Here is a 22,370-nt window from a genome sequence, read left to right on the forward strand (position 1 = left end):
ACTAAAACTGTAAGGTCGTTACTAGGCCAAATAAAATAAAGGATGTGTGTTTACTGTACCCCTACCTACCCTTATTTTTATTCCCTACTTTAAAGTTTTTTTTTGCTATTTTTGTTTAAGCACTGTTAAAGTCACAATGTTGCTCCCACAGACTCAATGTAAAAAAATCAAAAAAAAAATAATCCCAACGTACCCACCCTATTTGTTTTAGTATATGACAGTAAACACGCATACTTTTTTGTTTGTCTCTATCCTGAACGACAACTTTAGAATAACTTTTAGCTATTAGCTTATTCCATTCCAATTTTACCTTTTCTACTAATTGATCCTCTGCTGCTTTTGTCCATAGCTTTGAATGCACATACTTTTATGTTTGCCCATTATACTTATGAATTGAAGATAATTCTGTTTACTTTGATCAAACTAATTGCGTCCATTTGCAAAATCTAAAATAACTAAACAAACACACTAAGATATGAGAGCAAACTATTGACACTAATTTGATGTACATGAACACGTCTTGTTAATTTTTATCGTTTACAATTTAGAAGTATTCTTTTTATTTTTAAAGACCAGTGCGTGTATCAAATACTTACTGTAAAAACACACAATATATAAGTGTTCACATTTAGTATTGTAAGAGTATATGAGTAGATAAATATACTTAGTCTAGTATTGTAATTTTCAGAACTTAAAAACTCAAATGATTATATTTTTTGTCTTTTTAATGGATATATGTAGTTAAATCCTATGGGTAAAGACTAAAGCAAAAAAGTGTATTTTTTTTTAATGTTTGAAAAATAAGTGTAAAAGTGTAGTCTATATAGTACATGTTTTTTTCATTGAAACTGAAATGAGTACTTAGTACCATTCGATTGTTCCCTTCTTCCTGCTAGATTGTATCTTTATAAAAATGAGTGTATTTCAATATACCAGATATGCCAACCACAATAACAACAACGCCCGTACCAACCTCAACTACACCAACACTAAAGCCGACCACAACCTTGCCTTCCACGTGTATGGAGAATGGAACACGTTACCCAATGGGTGCTACTATAAATAGAAATAATTACTGTGAACGTTGCACATGCGTGTATACTGCATCTGCCAATGGTGAATTGTATGATACTACAAGCTGGCAGTGCATGGTGACAGATTGTTTCTGGGATTCATCATGCGCCAATTATACAAATATTCCTGGTCGATGCTGTCCTATCTGCACCGGTAAATGCTACGTCATCATAAAATATACTCACACAGTGTAACATAATATATATTTGGTACGGGTATTGGAAATACTAACACTCACTTTGCATGATTATCAAGGGAAAGGTGTCACTGGTAATATGTGTGTCCCCCTCCCCAATATATTTATTATATATTGCTCTTGAATTGTTATAGCAATGGTGGTGCTTATCGTGGCTTTCAAAAATATACCTATTTCCTCATGGCTTAATGTCTTTGTGTTAAGTTATCATCGTCACTTTTCTGAAAACAGTGAGCAGGAAAAGTTATGTATAAAGAAATGAATATAAAACCAAAGTATTTAATTCAGATTTCGTAAAGTATCATTTAACATTTTTAAAATTTTTGGCGAACGGTCTGGGCTCTGAGAAAAATAAAGCAAAATCGTGCATTCTGAGCGTTTCCCAGACTCTTTCTTACATTGAAACGCAATTTATTTTTAGCGCTTTTTTTGACAATATTCTGGTCTCAAAGCAAAAACATAGATTCATTGTAATTTAAGACTTTTACGGGTTTTACGAGGACAACATTAAAAGTAGATCGATATGAAGGATAAAGCAAAAATCGTAATTCTGACAATCATTTAAATCGCATCTGTCTGTCTGTTCTTTGTCTCGTATTGTTCTTAGACTTTGGTGATTTTTTTTTGTGACTAGATTTATATATAGTGACAGTGCAGTAGTATATTTTAAGTACTAGTACTGCTTAAGTCGACACTAAGGATCATCTTGACCTTGTTTTACGGTATTAATGATTCTTTTATTGTTGAAGACCCTCCATAAACTATCAAGATGAAGAACAAGAATAAAAACTTTGACCATTAATCATTTGTATTTTTTCTATGCATTAATTTTGTGTGAAATTAGGTCCCGTGCACATTTACTCCATCTTCTTTTATTTTCTGTTAAAGGGTCTGAACACGACTTAATGCAAGTTTAACCCTTTAATGTAAAAGATCATATGGCAATACATTGATGTTTTTATAGATGATTTGATACCGAGAAATTGGTGGTCTTATTTTAATTTAAACTATGTCAGCTATCTAGTTTTATCTACAACAAAAAGAGCCAGTTTTGCATTCTTTGATATCAAGTCAATTCTCCATGCAGAAACGACCATATTTTTTTTGTGTCCAGTAGCATCGTAAATATTCTTAAAATATTTTTTCGTACAATGTCTGGACATTGGTTGACATGCAACATTGCAAAACCACACGTTTACAAATGAAAATCAACACTCAGACTATTTTGATGGAGAGTTGTCTCATAATTTAGCACTCACACCACATCTTCCTATATCTATATAGTCATAACGTACGTAGGACAATAAATGAACAAAAGACAAACCCGGGACACAGAAGTACAAACAATAGACCATCAACTCTGAAAACTAAAAATAAAATAGAAACATGGACCACGATAAACATGCAAGGGCGACATCTGAGAGTAAATAGAACTTGCGTCTTGCAAGACACTTTACATGAAAACAATTTGATATGAAGACAATCTTTTTTTTCGTTTTTTTTTTTTTGAAATTTCCAACATGAGGCATTTGCCTCATTTGCCTCAATGTAGTTACGGCCCTGGTAGTTAATGTTATGGTTTATATTTTGTGAAAAGTGATCAAACATTTGTTATTGTGACTCTTGCATGGATACATGCTAATTATGTCATGTGACCAAGACATTATTTCATCCGAATTCAAAATGCATCACCAATACTTACATTAACACATTCATCGTGATTGGTGATGCATTTTGAATTCGGATGAAATAATGTCTTGGTCACATGACATAATTAGCATGTATCCATGCAAGAGTTACATGTTGTGATAACTTAACACAAAGACATTAAGCCATGAGGAAACAGCCATTAGTTAGTCATTTAATAATGAAATCAAAATATTCAGCATACTTCATATTTAAAATCATAAAAAAAAACCAGTGTAATCTCATAACCATTTTAAAGTACTTGTCAAGTAGAATATAATGTTAAAATATACTAATCACTTCTCAGAATCATAACAAATTGACAGTACATTTAAACTAACAAAGGACTGAACGTACTTGTAATCAGTATTACAATACAACTTATACTAACAATTGCAAGTTTATCATTCAATATTTAAATCCATTTAATCTCTCAAAATATAAACTTCTTATCTCTATTCTATTAACATAATTTCAGGTACAGTAGCCATGTATACAGTTTAAAATACTGAAATATTTTATATAAATTATTTATTTTCTTACAACATTATAAGATGACTAAGACATACTGTGTTTATAACATAATAAATTAATGTAGTAATTTGTATGCCTAAGAAAGCAATTATTTTAATAAGATTCATCGTGATAAATATCGTTTTTACTTCAAAAATGTTTTAGTCGCTTAAACTGAGCATCTTACTCCATTCATTTGATATGACAGTACAAAGATATGGTATTGACAACGAACCTATCAGTTACTTACTACGGAGACTTCCATCCTGATAAGTTTTTTGTTAAATATAAATGTTCGTGTTTGAACACAGTTATCGTAAATAAAGTTGTCATTGATATACCATCTATTCACATATTCATATATTGAACTCTCGACCTCTTTACTTAATCAAGTTGTGCATTTCCACGTGTCCTCGTTTGTGGTCAACTTTGTATATTTTCGTAAAATGTGCCATAATGTTACAACCCTTATGTAACACGATTTGCTAAACTGGTCTCATATATATCTTTAGGATTAAAATATTAATAATGAATTATTTGAATTATATTATTGATAATATTTTTTTAATTTTTTTTTCTAATGGAATTCTCTGTACAGCATATGTATTTGGAAGTAATGTTTCGTTAAAATGTTAACTCATTTTAAAATTTGGAGAAAAATGCAGTTTATGTCTGTATTATAACTTTTTTACGGAAATAGATTTAGCAGCTTACTAAAATGAACCAGTTACTTTCATTGTGAACTTCCATTCTCAATTTTATGAACTACTGTTCTAATGTGTGCATTCATTCAAATATTTACCGTAATCGTCATACACGAAATGCAACCTTTCTAACTCGATTAACAGATTACTTATCCACTACAACCATGAGACCGCCTACAACCAAGAAGCCTGCTGCTTCCTGTTATAGAAATGGAACGAATTATGTGATCGGCTCTGAAATCCGAGGAAACAATGGTTGTGACAAATGCATTTGTGGTTATTATGGGAAAGATTTGTTACCAACATGGACCTGTTCACCGGCAGTCCAATGTCTTTGGTTTCCATCAAACTGCACAAATATTACGACTGTGGGATGCTGTCCAACTTGTGCTGGTACAATGCAATATACATATGCTTACGTTTTTATATAGCATTTTTTTAGCGTCGGCATTACACTTATGTATTCAAGCATATCGCTTCAATAATCAGTTTGAATAATAACATCAGGAAATTGCATAGAAGAAAGACTTTATTAACAAATGCTTTGAAAGATGATTAATAATTCAAAATTTACTCATATTCATGTTGATAAATGTCTAGAAATGATTAACTGAACATTAAGGTTTTCAAAACTAAGGTTATAAAAAACAAGTGCATACAATAATATAACGTATAATTCGTTGCATTTTTCTTGTAAAAGGGAAACAACTAGAAAGGGAAAATAAATGTCAAAACGTGACATGCATTTTAAATATGACAAATAGACAAGTATCAGGTATGTTGCTTTTATGAACACCTCTAACATAATTTCTAAGTTGTGCATTCCTATTGATTTAAATACAGTATATCAATCAATAGATAACACCAAAGCTATTACTGTGAAGCATATAACCAAGAAACAAAAACCCTCTTGCGTCCAAAATAGAAAAAAAAAATAAAGTCGGGTCAGAAATACGCATGCACAATGCTTATGGTACATGCATTTGTGGTTATCAATTGAAAAGATCGTTTGACAACAGGAACTGTTTATCGACAGTCCAATGCCCTTGGTTTCATATCGACTTCACAAATGTTACATATGTTGGATGCTGTCGAGTTTGTGCCAGTAACATGCAAACTTATAAGCTTTGAATGTTTATGAATCAAGAGTTTAAATTTATCGGAATTATGTTTAAATGTTGAATTTAAAAATAAGTACAATAATGTGCTGGTCCGTAGCCAGGATGTGTTTGAGAAGACAAAAAAGGGGGGAGGTATTTGGGTTCACGAAGCTTTAACTTCAATCTCAACCCCAACTTTAATAGTCTTTATAAATATTGGATCACTTGGGGCTCGTTTCTCGAATACCCTGGCTACGTGGTTTTATACTAACAGTACTTGTATCATGCGTTTTACACAAGAAGATTGGAAATCTTCTTTTTTATAAATTTCCTGTTTACAAAACTATTAACTTTTCGAAAAACTAAGGATTTTCTTATCCTAGGCATATAGTACCTAAGTTGTATTTGGCACAACGTTTTGGAATTTTGGGTCCTCAATGCTCTTCAACTTTGTACTTGTTTTGTTTTATAACTATTTTGATCTGAGCGTCACTGACGAGCCTTATGTAGACGAAACGTGCGTCTGGCGTATTAAATTATAATCCTAGTACCTTTCATAACTATCGACCAGAGCAAATAAAGCTTCGTGTTTGTGAAGTAAACAGTGAAAACAAGTTGTTTTGAATAGTTAATCAAGCTTTGATATACAAAATATTAAGGCTACAATAATTTACCGATGTTTAAATTGAAGATAAATAACAAAACATCGGGAATAAATCAATGGTTACAGCGTGAATATTATTCTTTGTAGAACATATTCTAACGTTGCAAGATAACATTATTTACTAATAATATATAACTAATACCCTTCTTAAGTTGGAATTTGTTTCTTTGATTGAATTTGAAAACAGACACAATACCAATAACAAATTATTTCTCTGCTAATTAACTATAATCATATGCTTGCTTATGGAAATGGGAGCAAATGGATATAGATATATTAATTACACAAATACACATTGTTATGCATATTCCCTTTTGTTCTCAATTATCTTCTGTATTTTGTGTTCCAGAATAGTTAGTTTCATGTTGTCGACATAATTTATTTTTACATAACAGGCAAAGATATTCATTTCCATAAAATGTCTTCCCCTCCTCCGAAAATTTAATGCCCTCAGAGGATGAACGCAGATACGACAAATACAATATCATAATGGCAAGAACATTGTGGTCTGAGTAAAGCACAATCCGAATAAAGATTACTTAAGAAAAATAAAGCGACAAAAAGCATTACATGAAAATAAGATGAGATTAGGGGTTTTCGTGTTTATGGGAAAAGTTATTCGTATAGACATGTATATAACTACAAAGGATGTAAAGTATACGTCAATGTGTCAAGCTCTCATCCGATCAATCCGACTGTGAACTGACAAATTGTGGATCAAGACAGACTTGATAAGTTTTGTCAAACACAAAATATGTTAATAAAAATACTTAATAAACTTGTGTTGAGAAACGAACTTAAAGGAAACATTCTAGTTTTGTTCAAACTGACTATAAATAAGAAAATTGGTTTTAGTCCTCAGCTGGAAGCCAGTGATTTTAACAACAACAATTTAATTACAACCTGCACCAGGACGCCTTAAATGTATAAAGAGAGGATTAATTGACGATAATAAATCAAAGCGCTTGTCATAATGAAAGTGTTTGGTAAGACTTAAATTGATGTAACCCGTAACAGATTTTTTAAAGCATTTTGTAATGTTTATGTAGCAAAGATTCATTCGTATTTTGACATTACTCAATTTACCACTATATTGTTCACTATATGTATAAAAAAACTGTTTTGCTAGACTCTTATTTTAATTATAGATGTTCCTTCAACAAAGGCCCCATCAACAACCACTAGTCCTCCACGTAACACTTGTACAAAGGAAGGAATTGAATATCCAGAAGGGTCTGAGGTCGGCACAGATAGCTGCAACCCTTGTATTTGTATTAAAATTGGAGAACAAAATCCGGAATGGACATGTAGAATTGTTGATTGTCCTCAAATTACATGTTTATCACAGAAGTATATTCCCGGGCAGTGCTGTCCTGTTTGTGATGGTAAACAAAATAAGTTATATCTTACAAAATCCCTCTTTTTATTTCTTCAAGTTTTGTTATCTTTCCCCCCCTTTTATGTTTCATTGAAGAGTTGTAGTAGTCATTGCTTCAGACAAGAATCATATCCTATAGTCGAAAACGAATACAATAAATCATTATAATTAGATGTCACTGCACTATATACACTTGTGAAATGCTTGACAATGAATGAACTGAATCCCCTTGGAAATTTGTATATAATGTTTTGTGTAAATGTAATACACCACAAAGATCATGTTGTCTGGAGTAGTCGAATAGTGAGCCAGAAATTGGTATCGTCTTTACACTTTTGTGAACACCTTATGTCCTTTAAATGAAATGTGTAAATCGCATAACCAAAATCGGTAAAGGTATATTATAATTGGATTAGAAAATTCATAAAGAATTAACTTCAAAGATAAATGATATATTAAATGTTTGGTCTGATTTTGAAAATACAGCAAAGTTGTTATTGGAACACATTCGACAAAACTCGGCAACTTGAAATTAAAAAGAGGGAATGGAATATACTAGTCTGTTATAGGACATATATGCTTAAATCAATATATTTTCTTATCTTGATACCTATTTAATTTTATAATGAACATGGTACAGTGCTGTTTGCGTACATATTACTGAAGTTAATGCACATGGTTCATATCAAATAAAATATACGAGCAAAGTTTCATGGCATAGCCCATAGCTGTTTGCATGTATATCATTCAAGTGAATAATGCGCATTATTTAAGTTGATAATTTACTAGGAACATAATGTATGCGTGCACATTACTCAAATTAATAAAGCACATTTATGTTACATGGTAAATAGCTGAATGCATTACCTGTTAAAATAAGAAACTAAAGCACTTAAACACTAAATCAATAGAGGTGTTCACACAATCAAAGATTTGATGGCATAAATCAACTACAGAGTTTCAATTCATTAATATAACATGTACGAAAGTCAAATATAAAATAATAAAAAATTAATACAAGATATCTTTAAATTATCTTTAGAGACTTCATATATCATAGCCATCTTCTCTGCATTTTAAAGAAAGCATGCTTCAACCTTTTGCTCTTCGCTTCTGGTGCATATAAAAAAAAATTCAATCCTGCTATCTATGAATGTTAATTTGAACGATATCAAACCTTTATGTGTACATCTGTGTAAATGCAAGGCTATTCCTTAAGTGTTTAGACTTATTACAGATTCATCCACCTTTGTATGTTGTCTCTGAAGTATTTAGTGTTGATAGTGAGTTTTAGATTTTTCAATTTTGATTCCCAAACAACTTTAACTGACTTGACTTGGTCTTCATATATATCTTCTTTATATTCATTTATCAAATGTTTTTTATATATATATATAAATGTAGATAAACCACCAGATGAATGTGGACCCATTTGTGAAATGTTTTGTGAAAATGGATTTCAAACTGATGAGAGGGGTTGTCCAATATGTAAATGCAAAAGTAGGTTTTTCTATTCCAATATATTTCAAATTTGAGTAAAATGAGTACACTGTAACTGTAAGAAAAAACCATACCGTAATGTCAGATACTCAAGGTATCCTTAAATAATCTTTAGAGACTTCATATATCATAGCTATCTTTTCTGCACTTTAAAGAAAGCATGCTTCAACCTTTTGCTTTTCGCTTCTGATGCATATAAAAAAAATCCATCCTGGTATTTATGAACATGAATTATCATTGATATGGTTATATTTATAAATTAACTGTTCACAAAATTTCGAATTTTTGAAATACTAAGGCTTTTCTACCTCAGGCATAGATTACCTTAGCTGAATTTGACAAAACTTTTAGGAATTTTGGTCCTCAATGCTCTTCAACTTCGTACTTTATTTGGCCTTTTTAACATTTTTTGGATTCGAGCGTCACTGATGAGTCTTTTGTTGACGAAACGCGTATCTGGCGTATATACAAAATTTAGTCCTGGGTATCTATGATGAGTTTATTTGAACGATATCAAACATTTATGTGTACATCTGTGTCAATGTTTATTTTGTCTCGATAGCAACTACCACACCACCAGCTCCCACGAAAGTCGATCAAAGCTGTATATATAACGGAGAAATTTACCCCTTGGATCCCAATATCTGGAAAACAGACTGTACAATGTGTACCTGTTATTCGAGGAACGGACAAAAACCATAATGAAGTTGAAAAAGAAACCATTACAAAACTCATAATAAGGAATTGAAATTCTATATATGGTTTTTGTAGACTATTTATAATTCATATATTTTTAACATAGATATGAATATATATGTCATAATTATCTAGGTGGAAGTAAATGATGATTTGATTTCAATTGCAAGGCTATTCCTTAAGTGTTTAGACTTATCACAAATTCAGCCACCTTTGTATGTTGTCTCTGAAGTCTTTGTGTTGATATTGAGTTTAGATTTTTCAATTTCGATCCCCACAAAACTATAACTGATTGACTTGGTCTTCGGAAATACAAATTTCTTGCTGTTTCGCAATAATTGACACTAGCGCTTTGTATGACTTTTTTTTTATAACACTTAATCTAATCCTTTGAATGGTTGTGAAAGGGTTGTACAATTTGTAACTCAAGTATGTTTATATTCATTTATCAAAAGTATTTTTTTATATAAATTTAGATAAACCACCAGATGAATGTGGACCCATTTGTAAAATGTTTTGTGAAAATGGATTTCAAACTGATGAGAGGGGTTGTCCAATATGTAAATGCAAAAGTAGGTTTTTCTATTCCAATATATTTAAAATTTGAGTAAATAAGACCATTGTAACTGTAAGAAGAAACCATACCGTAATGTCAGATAATCAATGTATCCTTTAATTATCTTTAGAGACTTCATATATCATAGCCATCTTCTCTGCACTTTAAAGAACACATGCTTCAGCCTTTTGCTCTTCGCTTCTGGTGCATATAAAAATATTCAATCCTGCTATCTATGAATGTTAATTTGAACGATATCAAACCTTTATGTGTACATCTGTGTAAATGTTTACTTTGTCTCGATAGCAACTACCACACCTCCAGCTCCCACGAAAGTCAGTCAAAGCTGTATATATAACGGAGAAGTTTACCCCTTGGGTCACAATATCTGGAAAACAGACTGCATGATGTGTACCTGTTTTTCGAGGAATAGACAAAAACCAAACTGGAGTTGCATGATTAACGATTGTCAACAGCCGAAATGCAGCAATCCAGTCAAAATCTCGGGTCAATGCTGTCCTGTTTGCCCTGGTAAATTACTATGTGCAAAAAACAATTGAAAGTTTGCCATTTCAGAAACTTTTGTGACTGTATTTTACAGTCTTTGCAAACGATTTATATCCTCACATTTTTTATATTTCATACAGAAAACAAATTATTCAAATTAAAAATTATTTATTACAAAGTTATATAGAAATGTAAATCTTCATAGTGATACTTTTGTTTTTCTGATGCAACTAAATGAACATTTTCCTAGCCTTTCTTACAGCTTCGCACATTTACAATTTGCTTTCATTTCAAATTACTTTAACACGCTACATCTAAGAAACAGTTGTACAATTGATATAAAATTGAATCTGATGCTCGGATTGTTTCAATAATTTGATTTGATCAGATACCATAGTTTTTTAACTAAAGTTATTGTACTAAATAAACTGACTACACTTGGCTTGTTTGAAAGTTGCTTCAATAATATGCACCTTGTTTGCTTTGCTTTTTTTTCTTCTCTTAGCAACATCCACACCAGCCCCAACTACACCTAAATCATCAACATGCTCCTTCAATGGTATACAATACCAGCACATGAGCACCATTAAACAAACAGATTGTAAAACATGCGTATGCCAATACCAGTATGGAGGATATTTACATTGGTCATGTCGCACAGAAGCCTGTGTGTACTGTGCAAATCCCAAAATGATTCCAGGACAGTGTTGTCCAGTGTGTGATGGTAAGCTTGAGATGACGATTATTCAAGTCATCTAACTATGACTGATTTATTTTTTCTTGCTGCTTTTAAATGCTACATAATCAATTTGAATTTATGTTCTGTATTTAGCATGCTTTACACTTAGTATTGGCAACCAGACACTATTAGTATTAGAAAGTCTGTCTAAATTTTAATCGTATCCTTAGTACACCTTTTAAAGCTTATACTAGTATTTCAATTGGTATGGTCAGATCTTGTTCACATTAATTATTGCCCTATCCAAATGAATACCAAAATAAAGTTTCAATAATCTGAAGTCTTTGCCTTGTCTGTTACTCTAAACAAATTGTTTCTTTTTTTAGACACAACACCTCCACCAACGACTGTTCGACCTACTCTTCCTCCAAATACTGGTAAGTAATTTAACATATGTCTCTCGTCCTCTCTTCCTCTCTCTCATGTTGTAAAGGAGACATGAATAGTATTTGCATTAACATACATGTCTATAATTATGGTTTAATGCTTTAAAGCGTTCACTTTATTCAAATTGAGCATTCTTTTACATTCTGTTATCATTGACATTTTAAAACCCCGCTGAAAAAAGTTAGGGTATACTGTGTTACCTCTGTTTGTCCGTCCATTCGTCCATCCAATGAATATTTGTCGACGCATCTTTCTCAGGAACTACATTACAAGGATTTCTGAAATTTAGTTTCAGTGTTTATGAGTCGGCTATACCATGTGATGCATTTTTAGATTCCCCTCTAAACAACTTCCTGTTTACCAAACAATTACACCATTTTACACATGACATCCAAGTTGAAACTTTTCGTCACATTTTTCTCAGAAACTACATTACAAGGATTCTTGAAATTTGGTTTCGGAGTTTATATTAATCGGGTATACCGTGTGATACGTTTTCAGGTTTATCACTCACCGACTTTCTGTTTTCCGTCAAGTATTTGGACAGGGGTATCATCAGTTAGCATTAGCTCGCAGTTTGTCTTGTTAAATCAAATTTACTGAAGTACTTACTATTCGTAGTTAAATGTTTGTTTCACAGAGTGGTTCAGGCTTTACAATAAGAATTAAGAAATATATGTTTTAAAATGAAAATATCAATACCTTATTTTTGTTTATGTAACAACGTCACGGATTTTCACTGGCTTTTAACATCAAGTATTTCAAATGAATTAAAATAATTTTGGAATTCTAAGTCTATTTTACTGAAGTGTTTGTTTAATGCGCTCACATAACAGTGGAATAGTTGTATTTATAACTGGTACCGCTTCATCGTTAATTTCTAAGACATACAAAACGGTACCCTCGCGTGTTTTTCATCTACATAACTATCTGCTCATTTGTGTGTGTGTGTGTGTGTGTGTGTGTAACACATGTTTAGCAACACTAAACTTTTAAGCAATAATCACAGTTTATTGAATTCACAGAATATCTGCTTAGTGAGGTACATGTGTGCATATCTACGTGTATATTGAAGTTATCTAAGTGTTGAATTGATGAAATTTTAACTTTGTGTGCCAAATGTAGAAATATCTGCTTTATACAATTAATCGTCCACATGATGAATATCATATTTTATGTGTTATCAATGAGGGGATGACATTTCCGATTGAAATGTAGATTTTTGTTTTTGTTTAATTTTTAATAATAAAACGGGAGCACAATATAAATTATTGAAATTAATTAAAAACATTTGTCATAGATAAGGCATATGACTTTAAAAAGGTAAACCAAGCTTACATTGCAGACATTTTTATTTTCAGGACCATCGTTCAAACATTGTCCAAGTGGTACACTGATTATCAATACCCACAGAGAAAAGTTTATTGACATTCGTAGATCTGTGAACCTGACTGTGGTTGACAATTCTGGAAAAACATACAAGATTCAATACTCCAAGGAAATTATCGAGGCTGTTCCTTGCTCTTGCGGCAAAAACATTCATATTATTACAGCCCAGTCTCATCCCCCAGATCAGTATGGACGGTTTGCATCATGTCACATTACAGTTCATGTTGTCGGTAAGTTTAAATGTTGTTAAATTTCGTATTAAGTTATAGGTCTAAACAAAAGACGGTTAATATTCAACAATTGCGAATTTAAATGTAGATTTTTATGCCCCACCTAAGATAGTAGAGGGGCATTATGTTTTCTGGTCTGTGGCTCCATTCGTTCGTTCGTTCGTTTGTCCGTCGTACCGTTCGTTCGTCCGTCCGTTCGTCTGTGCGTCCGTTCAGGTTAAAGTTTTTGGTCAAGGTAGTTTTTGATGAAGCTGAAGTCCAATCAACTTGAAACTTAGTACACTTGTTGATTATGATATGATCTTTCTAATTTTAAAGCCAAATTAGACTTTTGACCCCAATTTCACGGTTCACTGAACATAGAAAATAAAAGTGAGAGTTTCAGGTTAAAGTTTTTGGTCAAGGTAGTTTTTGATGAAATTGAAGCTTGAAACTTAGTAAATATGTTCTCTATAGTATAATCTTTCTAATTTTAATGCCAAATTAGATTATTACCCAATTTCTGGGTCCATTGAACATGGAAAAGGATAGTGCGAGTGGGGTATCCGTGTACTTTGGACATATTCTCGTTAGGAATAACATTCGTTATACAAAACTGGACTGGAAATTCTATATTCATAGGTCAGATATGAATTTTGTAGATTTTGTATTATTCATATACATTTTACCCATAGATATGAATATATATGTCATCATTATCTTGATGGAAGTAAATGATGATTTGATGTCAATTGCTATACGATAAAAGGCGACGGTAGTTTACCGGTGCTCAAATCCGGTAAATTGGGAAGTTTAGTTATTTTCAATCTTTGTTGTTAATGTAACACCATTTTGTCGTTGTGTGTGCTTTCATAATTACATATACCCTCACATCTTCTTTTTTGTTTTATAATTATTGAACATTATACATTACAATTGGTAAGTGGTAACATCAATTGATGAGAATACGTTATGCAAAAAAAAGTTTTATCAATAACATGATAGCGGAATGTCTGATATAATAAGCCGTCTCAGCAGCCTGAAACAAACACCAAAGCTCTGTTCCGAATAAGTTTTGAATGTCAAGTAGTCAGTCAGAATCCTGTGTTTGAAAAATGGGTTTTGGGCAATTCTCGATTATTGGTACACCAAAGTAAAAATATCAATACGCAATTGGCTCAAAAATCTTAAACGTTGTCAAACTATCACACCGCTTTGGTTGTCGGCTATGTATGAATTTGTGAAAGTAATACGTTTCCGCTTTTTTTTTATATCGTATTTTGTGCTATGTAAATTATTGTCTCAGTGACGTATACTCTCAAATAATTTATACTTATACTTGCAGACAATCATCCACCAATGTACAGCACATGTCCATCAGAAATATCTGCATTTGAGGACGAAATTATTAGCTGGGACAAACCAGAAGCTTCAGACAACGTTGGCATAAAAAAAGAAAATTTTATTTCTGATTATGAAAACAATAGCAAATTTCCAGAAGGCTCACATCTGCTCATGTATGTTGCTGTTGATCACGAGGGTAATGTCGCGGCCTGTCGTTTCCTCGTAGCTGTCTATAAGAGAGGTAACGAATTTTATCGACATATTATCGATATGGGCTTTGCTCATTGCTGAAGGCCGTACAGTGACATATAGCTGTTAATTTTAGGTGTCATTTGGTCTCTTGTGGGGAGTTGTCTCATTGGCAATCATACCTCATCTTCTTTTTTATAATTAATATTTTATTGATTATTATGGTTTTCCAATTTTATTGTATCCCTATAAATAAATTCTATCATTCAATTGTTACATAAGGCAACTTCTAAGATATACAATAGACATATTAACATATTAACCTGCCTAATACTGATTTTTCCGAACAAATAATTTCTGACAATATGTAAAAAGAAAATAGTTTATGTATTTATCTTCTAAATAATAAGTTTCGATCAATTGATCTAAATATGTGTGCTTAATTTTTTTCAAATTGTATATAAATCATATCATAGGTTTAATTATTCTTTATGTGAAACAATATTCAAACTTGATTTTATTTTTTAGGATCATCCGATCCGACTATGCCTAATCAATTGAAGAGAGACGATGAAGAAAATAAGAAAGATATGATTATATGTAAGATTTGACACGATAGTGGTCTAATAGTTTTCTAGTCAAAATCAAATACAAATTGAACTTTGCATTCCACTGTTATACAAGTGAGAGGTTTAGCTTGCTATAAAACCAGGTTTAATCCACCATTTTCCACTTAACAGAATGACTGTACCAAGTCAGGAATATGACAGTTGATGTCCATTCGTTTGGTGTGTTTGAGCTTTAGATGTTTTATCATCTTTTAAATAGGGATTTTCCGTCTTGAATTTTTCTTGGAGTTTAGTAATTTTTCTGGTTTTACTTTTTGCATTCTAGTCATTAGAATCAATCTTGAAGTACAAGTTATCTAAAGAACACTATTTAGATGTAACTATACAAACAACATACAATCACATGGTCTCAAATCTCCCAGAAAGCAAGGGTTCTAATTGCACAAATCAAATCTCTGTCGAGAGTTTTCCTATAAAAAGATTTGAAGAAACGAAAGGAGCCGACCGATTGCATAATCACCATTTCTGTGTTTAAATCTCACTATGTTCCTGACTTGGAATATTGCATATATGTGTAGTGTATACATATGTATAAAAAACGATCGAACTAGAGCTTTAAGATTGAGTACAGACTATATATATATATATAACAAATAATGCACAATTAAGATTTGATAAACTGTCCGAATGTCATTTGCATTGGTCGAATTATACTAGTCAAATCAATAAAGACTATTAGAGTTGGAATTGACCTCATGCCACTTGCAGTATGGAAAGGTCACCGTTTATAGATCAGAGATTGTAGAAAAGGGTCTGTCGTTTATTCAAGGCAATCAGGGTACTTTGATTTTCTCTTCTATGAAAACAGACCAGTCTGAAATTCTGAACACAAACCAATTGACTTTACGTACCAGTTTAAATTTTAATACACAAAAAAGTAATTCTTTCGTGTACCATTCTTAAAGATTCAGAGCTGATTTAATTGGTTATTCTGTTTTGTCGCTTATTTGAAAATATTTTCCAAATAAGTTGATTTGTGTTGCTACTTGAAAACTAGAATTTCTTTCATTCTCAGCGTGCTTTTTTTTGTACTTTACAGCTTAAACACTTTAGAATAAAGACTTGCAAAGTTAAAAGACAAAATGAATACCAGATTTTAAACGAACATTCAGACTCACCAAACGAAAATAAACTTAACAACGCCATGGCAAAAAAAAAAACACAACACAGAAAACAAAAGACAGAGAAACACGAATCCCCAACAAAAACCGTAGTAACCAAAGTGTAATTAAACCAGTTATATAACACCAAATTTCAGTACACTAATTATTAAGCTTATTTGCATAAAGGGGACTGTAAAAAATATTAATTTCAAAATGATCAAAATTATATATGCACGACAAATATCCAATAAAATACCAAAAAATCTATTTTGCAGTGCCCGTGATTGGTGTATTGGCAGTATTGATTCTTATCATAGCAATTATTCTAACAGCAATGTGCTGTCGTCGGCTGAAGAAAAAAGAGAATGCCCATCAAAATGGAAGTGAACAAAATGCTTATGACAATGCTATCTACTCAACTGCAACTCCACCAAGAACTCCTCCTCCATCTTACAGTAAAACCGGTGGAATGAAACTTCCACCAAAGTACGTTTTGGGAGATGAAAAACCACCTCTGTATGAAGAAATGGATGTCAAGGTCTTCATGAAGAAGGGTGTACAGAATCCTGTATACGACTCTTCAGATGAACTAGAAGTTGGGAAAATAAAACTGAGAATGAAAGACGAGGCAGATGCTTAAGTTTGAAGTAAAACAGAATGACATTTACCTTATACATTGTGTAGATACTATAGGTAGAACAATACACATTTTTTATTACATAAGTGCAGACAGATCTAACTATTTAACTGTAAAAAACGTTCTATATTTTAACTTTTTAAGTATTTGATTTAATATTGTTCAAAATATTTGGTATCGATAAAACAACTTATCTAAATTTGATCAGTGTAAGCATTTGTAAGAAATTTGGCGGAATTTTGTTAAATAAATTTTATCATACTGTATAGAAGACATACAAAATGATTTTAAAAGCTGATATCTGACATTTGTTTGTGTTTTTTCTGTCATGTATATAGCATGTTATAAAATTTTTGATGTTATATTAACTCAAAATGACCAATATAATCTCCTTGCTTTTTTCATAAATGTAAATGGAAAGCCCAGATAACTTTGCGAGATTTCACTTAAAGACAAATGAATTAAATAAAATGTACTAATAACTTAGATGATTAATTAAAACTTAAGAAAGACAGCATAATGTACTATACCCTTAAACAGTGCGGAATTGCGGATTGATATAAATTGAGCAAATATTGAAATCATGTGATTCCAACAAAGCGATTTAAATGTTAAAAAGAAAATGTTCGATTAATATAAAACACATCAATACTGATAACATACTTAATTAAAAAAAACACTATTTTATAACTTTTTTACTGCTTACACGCATTATATATATATATGTATAGCCCCATTTGATATTTTTTGTTACTTTTTTTTTTTATCTGATACGTTGTTGAAAATTGAAGACATCTGGTATGTCTTAAGATATTGTGCTTTGAAAGCAACATACTCGTTGACGTTTTTATCACTTGTTGTATACCGTATTTGTATCTATATTTTTATCAAATAAAAAAACAACCTTTTCTTTAATTGGTTCTAATACAAATATTTTTTACGAAGTTGTTGATATTTTAACACGGCTTAACTCGTCAACTCCATACGTGTTTGCTGAAAGTAAAATACAGAAAAATACAGATATAATAACAGGTAATTAAAAAACGTAAGTCTCTTATCAAATAGCGAAGTCAAAAGATCAATGGAAAATAACGGTCCTATTCCAAACTTGGTACAGGCATTTCTTTGTGTAGAAAATTGTTAATCAAAACTAGTTTTAAACCAAGCTAAACCTTTCTCTTGTATGACAGTCGCATAGAATTCCATAATATTTACAACCATGTGTGAACAAAACGAACAGTCTTATTTGGTTAAAATGTCAAACATTGGGCTAACACTGTTATCATTTTCATCACTATAAAAAAGAAACAACCATATCAAGTTGCTGAACCATCATTATCGGCTCAAAACTTGAGTTGACCCTTTCTCAATGAGTAGAATTCAGTTTCATTTATGCCGACTACACCACCGACAACTTTCAACCTGCATATCAAAACAGAAATACGAATAACAGCTAAAAACTATACAATAGAAAACAAGAGGGGTCTAAAATGTCTTTCGTTAAATCTAACTATCAATTCTAATATGACGTGCTTCTTTCGCTTTGTAAACAAACCCATGCTCAAAATTCAATGAAATTTGTTTGCACATGCGTATACTGACTACTGGATTTTTTTTTTAAATTGGCATACATTTAATATATTTCATTAACTTAATACACTTTCAAGCTCTTAAATGATGCACGTGCTGTTACTAATAAATATAAAATGTGCTACAATTGTCAATTGACATACTTGACCTAAATACTGGAACGTTAATGTTGGTTGTTCAAAACCCATCCCTCTGCATGATGTGTGCTTGTTTACCAAAATAATAAGAGAACCTCATGACAGAGCCTACACAAACGCTCTATATTTATACACATCGGACATAGAAATTACCGTAATTGTCCAAATAGGAATCGAAATAATGGATGCAAGCTATACATTATTGTAGTTTGAACCTGGGTAGGCAATATATTCGTGGTATTTTAGCCCTGACTATGGCTCAGGCAAAAATAATCACGAATAGAATGCCTAACCAGGTTAAAACTACAATAAAGTATAGCTTGCATCAATTATTTCTTTTACCAAACCATGTAGTTATGCAAAAAGTAAAAGTCCGAGGAAAATTCAAAACGAAAAGTCCCTAATCAAATGGAAAAATCAAAACTCAAACATATCAAACAAATGGACAACAAATATATTCCTGACTTGGTACAGCAATTTTCTTATGTAGAAAATGGTGGTTAAAACCTGGTTTCATGGCTAGCTTAACATCTCACATGTATGACAGTCTTATACAATTCCATTATCTTGACAACGTATGAACAAAACAAACATACACAATAGGTTAAAATGTTAAAAATAGGGGTACAGCAGTCAACAATGTGTTATTATCTTTATCACTAGGACATAGTAAAATGTTTGATATACGAGGTAACAAGGTTACTAATTGTTAATATTGACTAAAATATCCTTGACGGATAGTTTCAGACCTTTTCCTAATTTCATGACTGTGAGCATGGCTTGCGTTAAAACATTTTATCAATTTAAATGTGTAAGTGCATAGAAGACACCAATGGTTTGTTTTTATCACAACGAGAAGTTATAAATACGAAAAAATTGAATGCACACTATTAGCCATTGAGTTGGTCCATGTGAAATATTACTTTATTTGTCTATGTAAATGTAAAAAAATGACAGCATAATTATTCTCTTCAAACACTGTTGGGTTTAATTTTCAGACTTTTATAAATATTTGTATTAACCCTGTATCTCAAACACATTGAGATACGGTGGGCATGCATATAGTATGGTTTCACTTGCTTAGACTTGTTTATATGATGAACTTATTTTTGGTGACTGTATACTGAATAACAAGTAAGTACATCATATAAACAAGTCTATCCCGCAATCGTAGGCGTGATTCAGCTGACCCCTTACCAAAAAGTGTACTAGTTCAGTGATAATGGACGTCATACTAAACTCCGAAATATATAAATAAACTAAAATTAAAAAGTATACAAGACCAACAAAGGCATAAGGCTCCTAATCTGGACCAGGCGCAAAAATGTTTTTTTGAGATTGCAACCCTCCCCCCACGTACAATATAATCACCAAAGTTTGAGTTATTTATTAAGAAGACTTAATCAATAAAGCAGAACGTATAATTCTAACTCCTATATTTTCCGGACCAATCCCTGTACGTTGTTTGTCTCTTATAGATAACGAAACAAGTCGACAAGAAGAGAAGCATGTGTGATTCCCATATACGAAAAATATAAATGAATAATACCAATACAAAGTTTCTTCAACCAATAAAGATATTTGTACATGTTACAAGGCTACAAGGTGTAATGCAAAACATACAAATCTATAAGGTAGAGCAAAACAGTGGTATTTTAAGACAGGTTCAATTTATATTAAAAATGTTAAATGTTCTGCAGAGGGATTAAAAAATTAATGGTCTTATAACACACGTTTTTGTTTAATACAGGTGGTCTCTTAAGCAGGTTTTACTGTACATGTACAAATATATGTGATGTATGCTTATATAGATACAAAGCTCATATATATATGATATAGTATCATAATTCACATTACATTGGAAATTTATGTTCCCTATATATATAACACAATCCAAACGTTTTCAATTGATATTTATTGCACCACTTCACATTTATTTTACTACCAGTACTTCTATCAAAGGTTATGCTCACTCAGTTGGGGTTATATATTTAATATAACTAGTTGCCCATGGTACTTCTATCTGTTGAAGGGACAATTCAAAAATCATTCAGCTGCAAATACTTAGTATTAGAGCTTTCAAAAATAGGACGATGGATGTCGTGTAAACAATTCATGCCAGAACCCTAAGCTGATAAATAAAAAGTATACATAAAGTCTACATATATGACATATCAGCATTCGACTGGTTACATAAAATGCAAAGAAAACAACTGTATAAATGTTCAGTTTCCAGGCCACTCGACCACATCTAACTTGATCAATCAAATGTTCGGTAATCAACTGCATATTTGAATACAAATGCAACTATGCGTTCTAAACGATGGAGTTTCTTCCCAAATCTACTTTGTATTTGTTCATTTACAATATGTTAGAATCTTGATATATGCCTACTGTATAATTCATTCATGTACTTGTTTAGTATTCATACATAATACATATATTTATTGTAACAAGCTAAATCGAAAATTATATTAAAAAGCATATAAAAAATAGCAAAATAATATATAAAGGCAAAACTGAAATTCGAGATGGATAAAAGTATTGGTTGAAGGGATACAACGAGAGGCAGAAAATAATGGTAAGTGAGTAAGAAGTACACGAAAGAAAGCAAAAATAAAAAAAACGTACAGGTATTCCTGTTTCTCCTTTTTCGTAATGATATTCTACAGCACACTGGCATTACTAAGTGAAAATGTGCCGCAATAAGTCTACCCATTGTGTTTTAACCTACAATGACATACTTATAAATATTAGGTAATAATAATATTGTTTACGGTTTAAAAATAATTGTCATTTAATTCGTGTACAGCGCCATAATTCATTTTACCAGGTGACATGTATATATAAATAGAAAGCCTTACAAAACAGATACATACAAAGAGAATATATTCCTGAAGAAAATGGTGAAAACAATTAAAATGATATTTTAGGTTCTTTTCATGATTTCCCCTTAAGGTAGTTGAGGGGTAAAAGAAAAAAATGACATAATGTTCTTTGCAATAAAAGAAAATTTTACTATGCTTTAATTTTCTTTAAAAATATGATAAAAAGTATAGCTCACTGCGCGATTTTCAAAATGGAAAAAATTTGCTTTGATTAGTCATAAAAAAACCCACATTTTTGTGAATAATTATGAGACAGAATTTTAAAATAAAATATGAGAAGATAGGTTTTATGTATGTGACTGTCCAACATCAGGAGCCTGTAATTCAGTAGCTGTCGTTTGTTTATGTGTTACAGGTTTGTTTTTCGTTAATTTTTTAAAATAAATAAGGTCGTTAGTTTTCTTGTTTGAATTGGTTTACATTGCCATTTCGGGGCATTTCATAGCTGACTATGCGGTTTGGACTTTGCCCATGTTGACGGCCGTACGGTGACCTATAATTTTTAATTTCTGTGTCATTTTGGTCTCATTTTCAATCATACCATATCTTCTTTTT

At 31.6% G+C, this 22,370-nt stretch overlaps 1 protein-coding gene across 50 annotated transcripts in view; it reads left to right on the plus strand.

Moving 5' to 3' along the window:
• The window catches only part of LOC139490993 (cysteine-rich motor neuron 1 protein-like), a 40,775-nt gene extending 22,660 nt beyond the window's left edge, over window positions 1–18,115 (plus strand). For 2 of the 50 annotated variants that reach the window (XM_071278187.1, XM_071278186.1), the window contains exons 8-19: window positions 937–1,227; window positions 4,318–4,566; window positions 7,086–7,322; window positions 8,720–8,815; window positions 9,988–10,083; window positions 10,374–10,598; window positions 11,080–11,298; window positions 11,640–11,690; window positions 13,062–13,319; window positions 14,644–14,883; window positions 15,360–15,431; window positions 16,839–18,115. In XM_071278187.1, coding sequence (XP_071134288.1) covers window positions 937–1,227; window positions 4,318–4,566; window positions 7,086–7,322; window positions 8,720–8,815; window positions 9,988–10,083; window positions 10,374–10,598; window positions 11,080–11,298; window positions 11,640–11,690; window positions 13,062–13,319; window positions 14,644–14,883; window positions 15,360–15,431; window positions 16,839–17,203 — 2,399 coding nt within the window. In that variant the 3' untranslated portion in view covers window positions 17,204–18,115. The remainder of the gene's footprint in view (window positions 1–936; window positions 1,228–4,317; window positions 4,567–7,085; window positions 7,323–8,719; window positions 8,816–9,987; window positions 10,084–10,373; window positions 10,599–11,079; window positions 11,299–11,639; window positions 11,691–13,061; window positions 13,320–14,643; window positions 14,884–15,359; window positions 15,432–16,838) is intronic. The other 48 variants (XM_071278193.1, XM_071278192.1, XM_071278189.1 and 45 more) reach the window with 28 other exon arrangements.
• Window positions 18,116–22,370: the final 4,255 nt, after the last annotated feature.

The sequence above is a fragment of the Mytilus edulis genome, chromosome 10 (assembly GCF_963676685.1).
Source record: "Mytilus edulis chromosome 10, xbMytEdul2.2, whole genome shotgun sequence".
Taxonomy (NCBI): domain Eukaryota; kingdom Metazoa; phylum Mollusca; class Bivalvia; order Mytilida; family Mytilidae; genus Mytilus; species Mytilus edulis.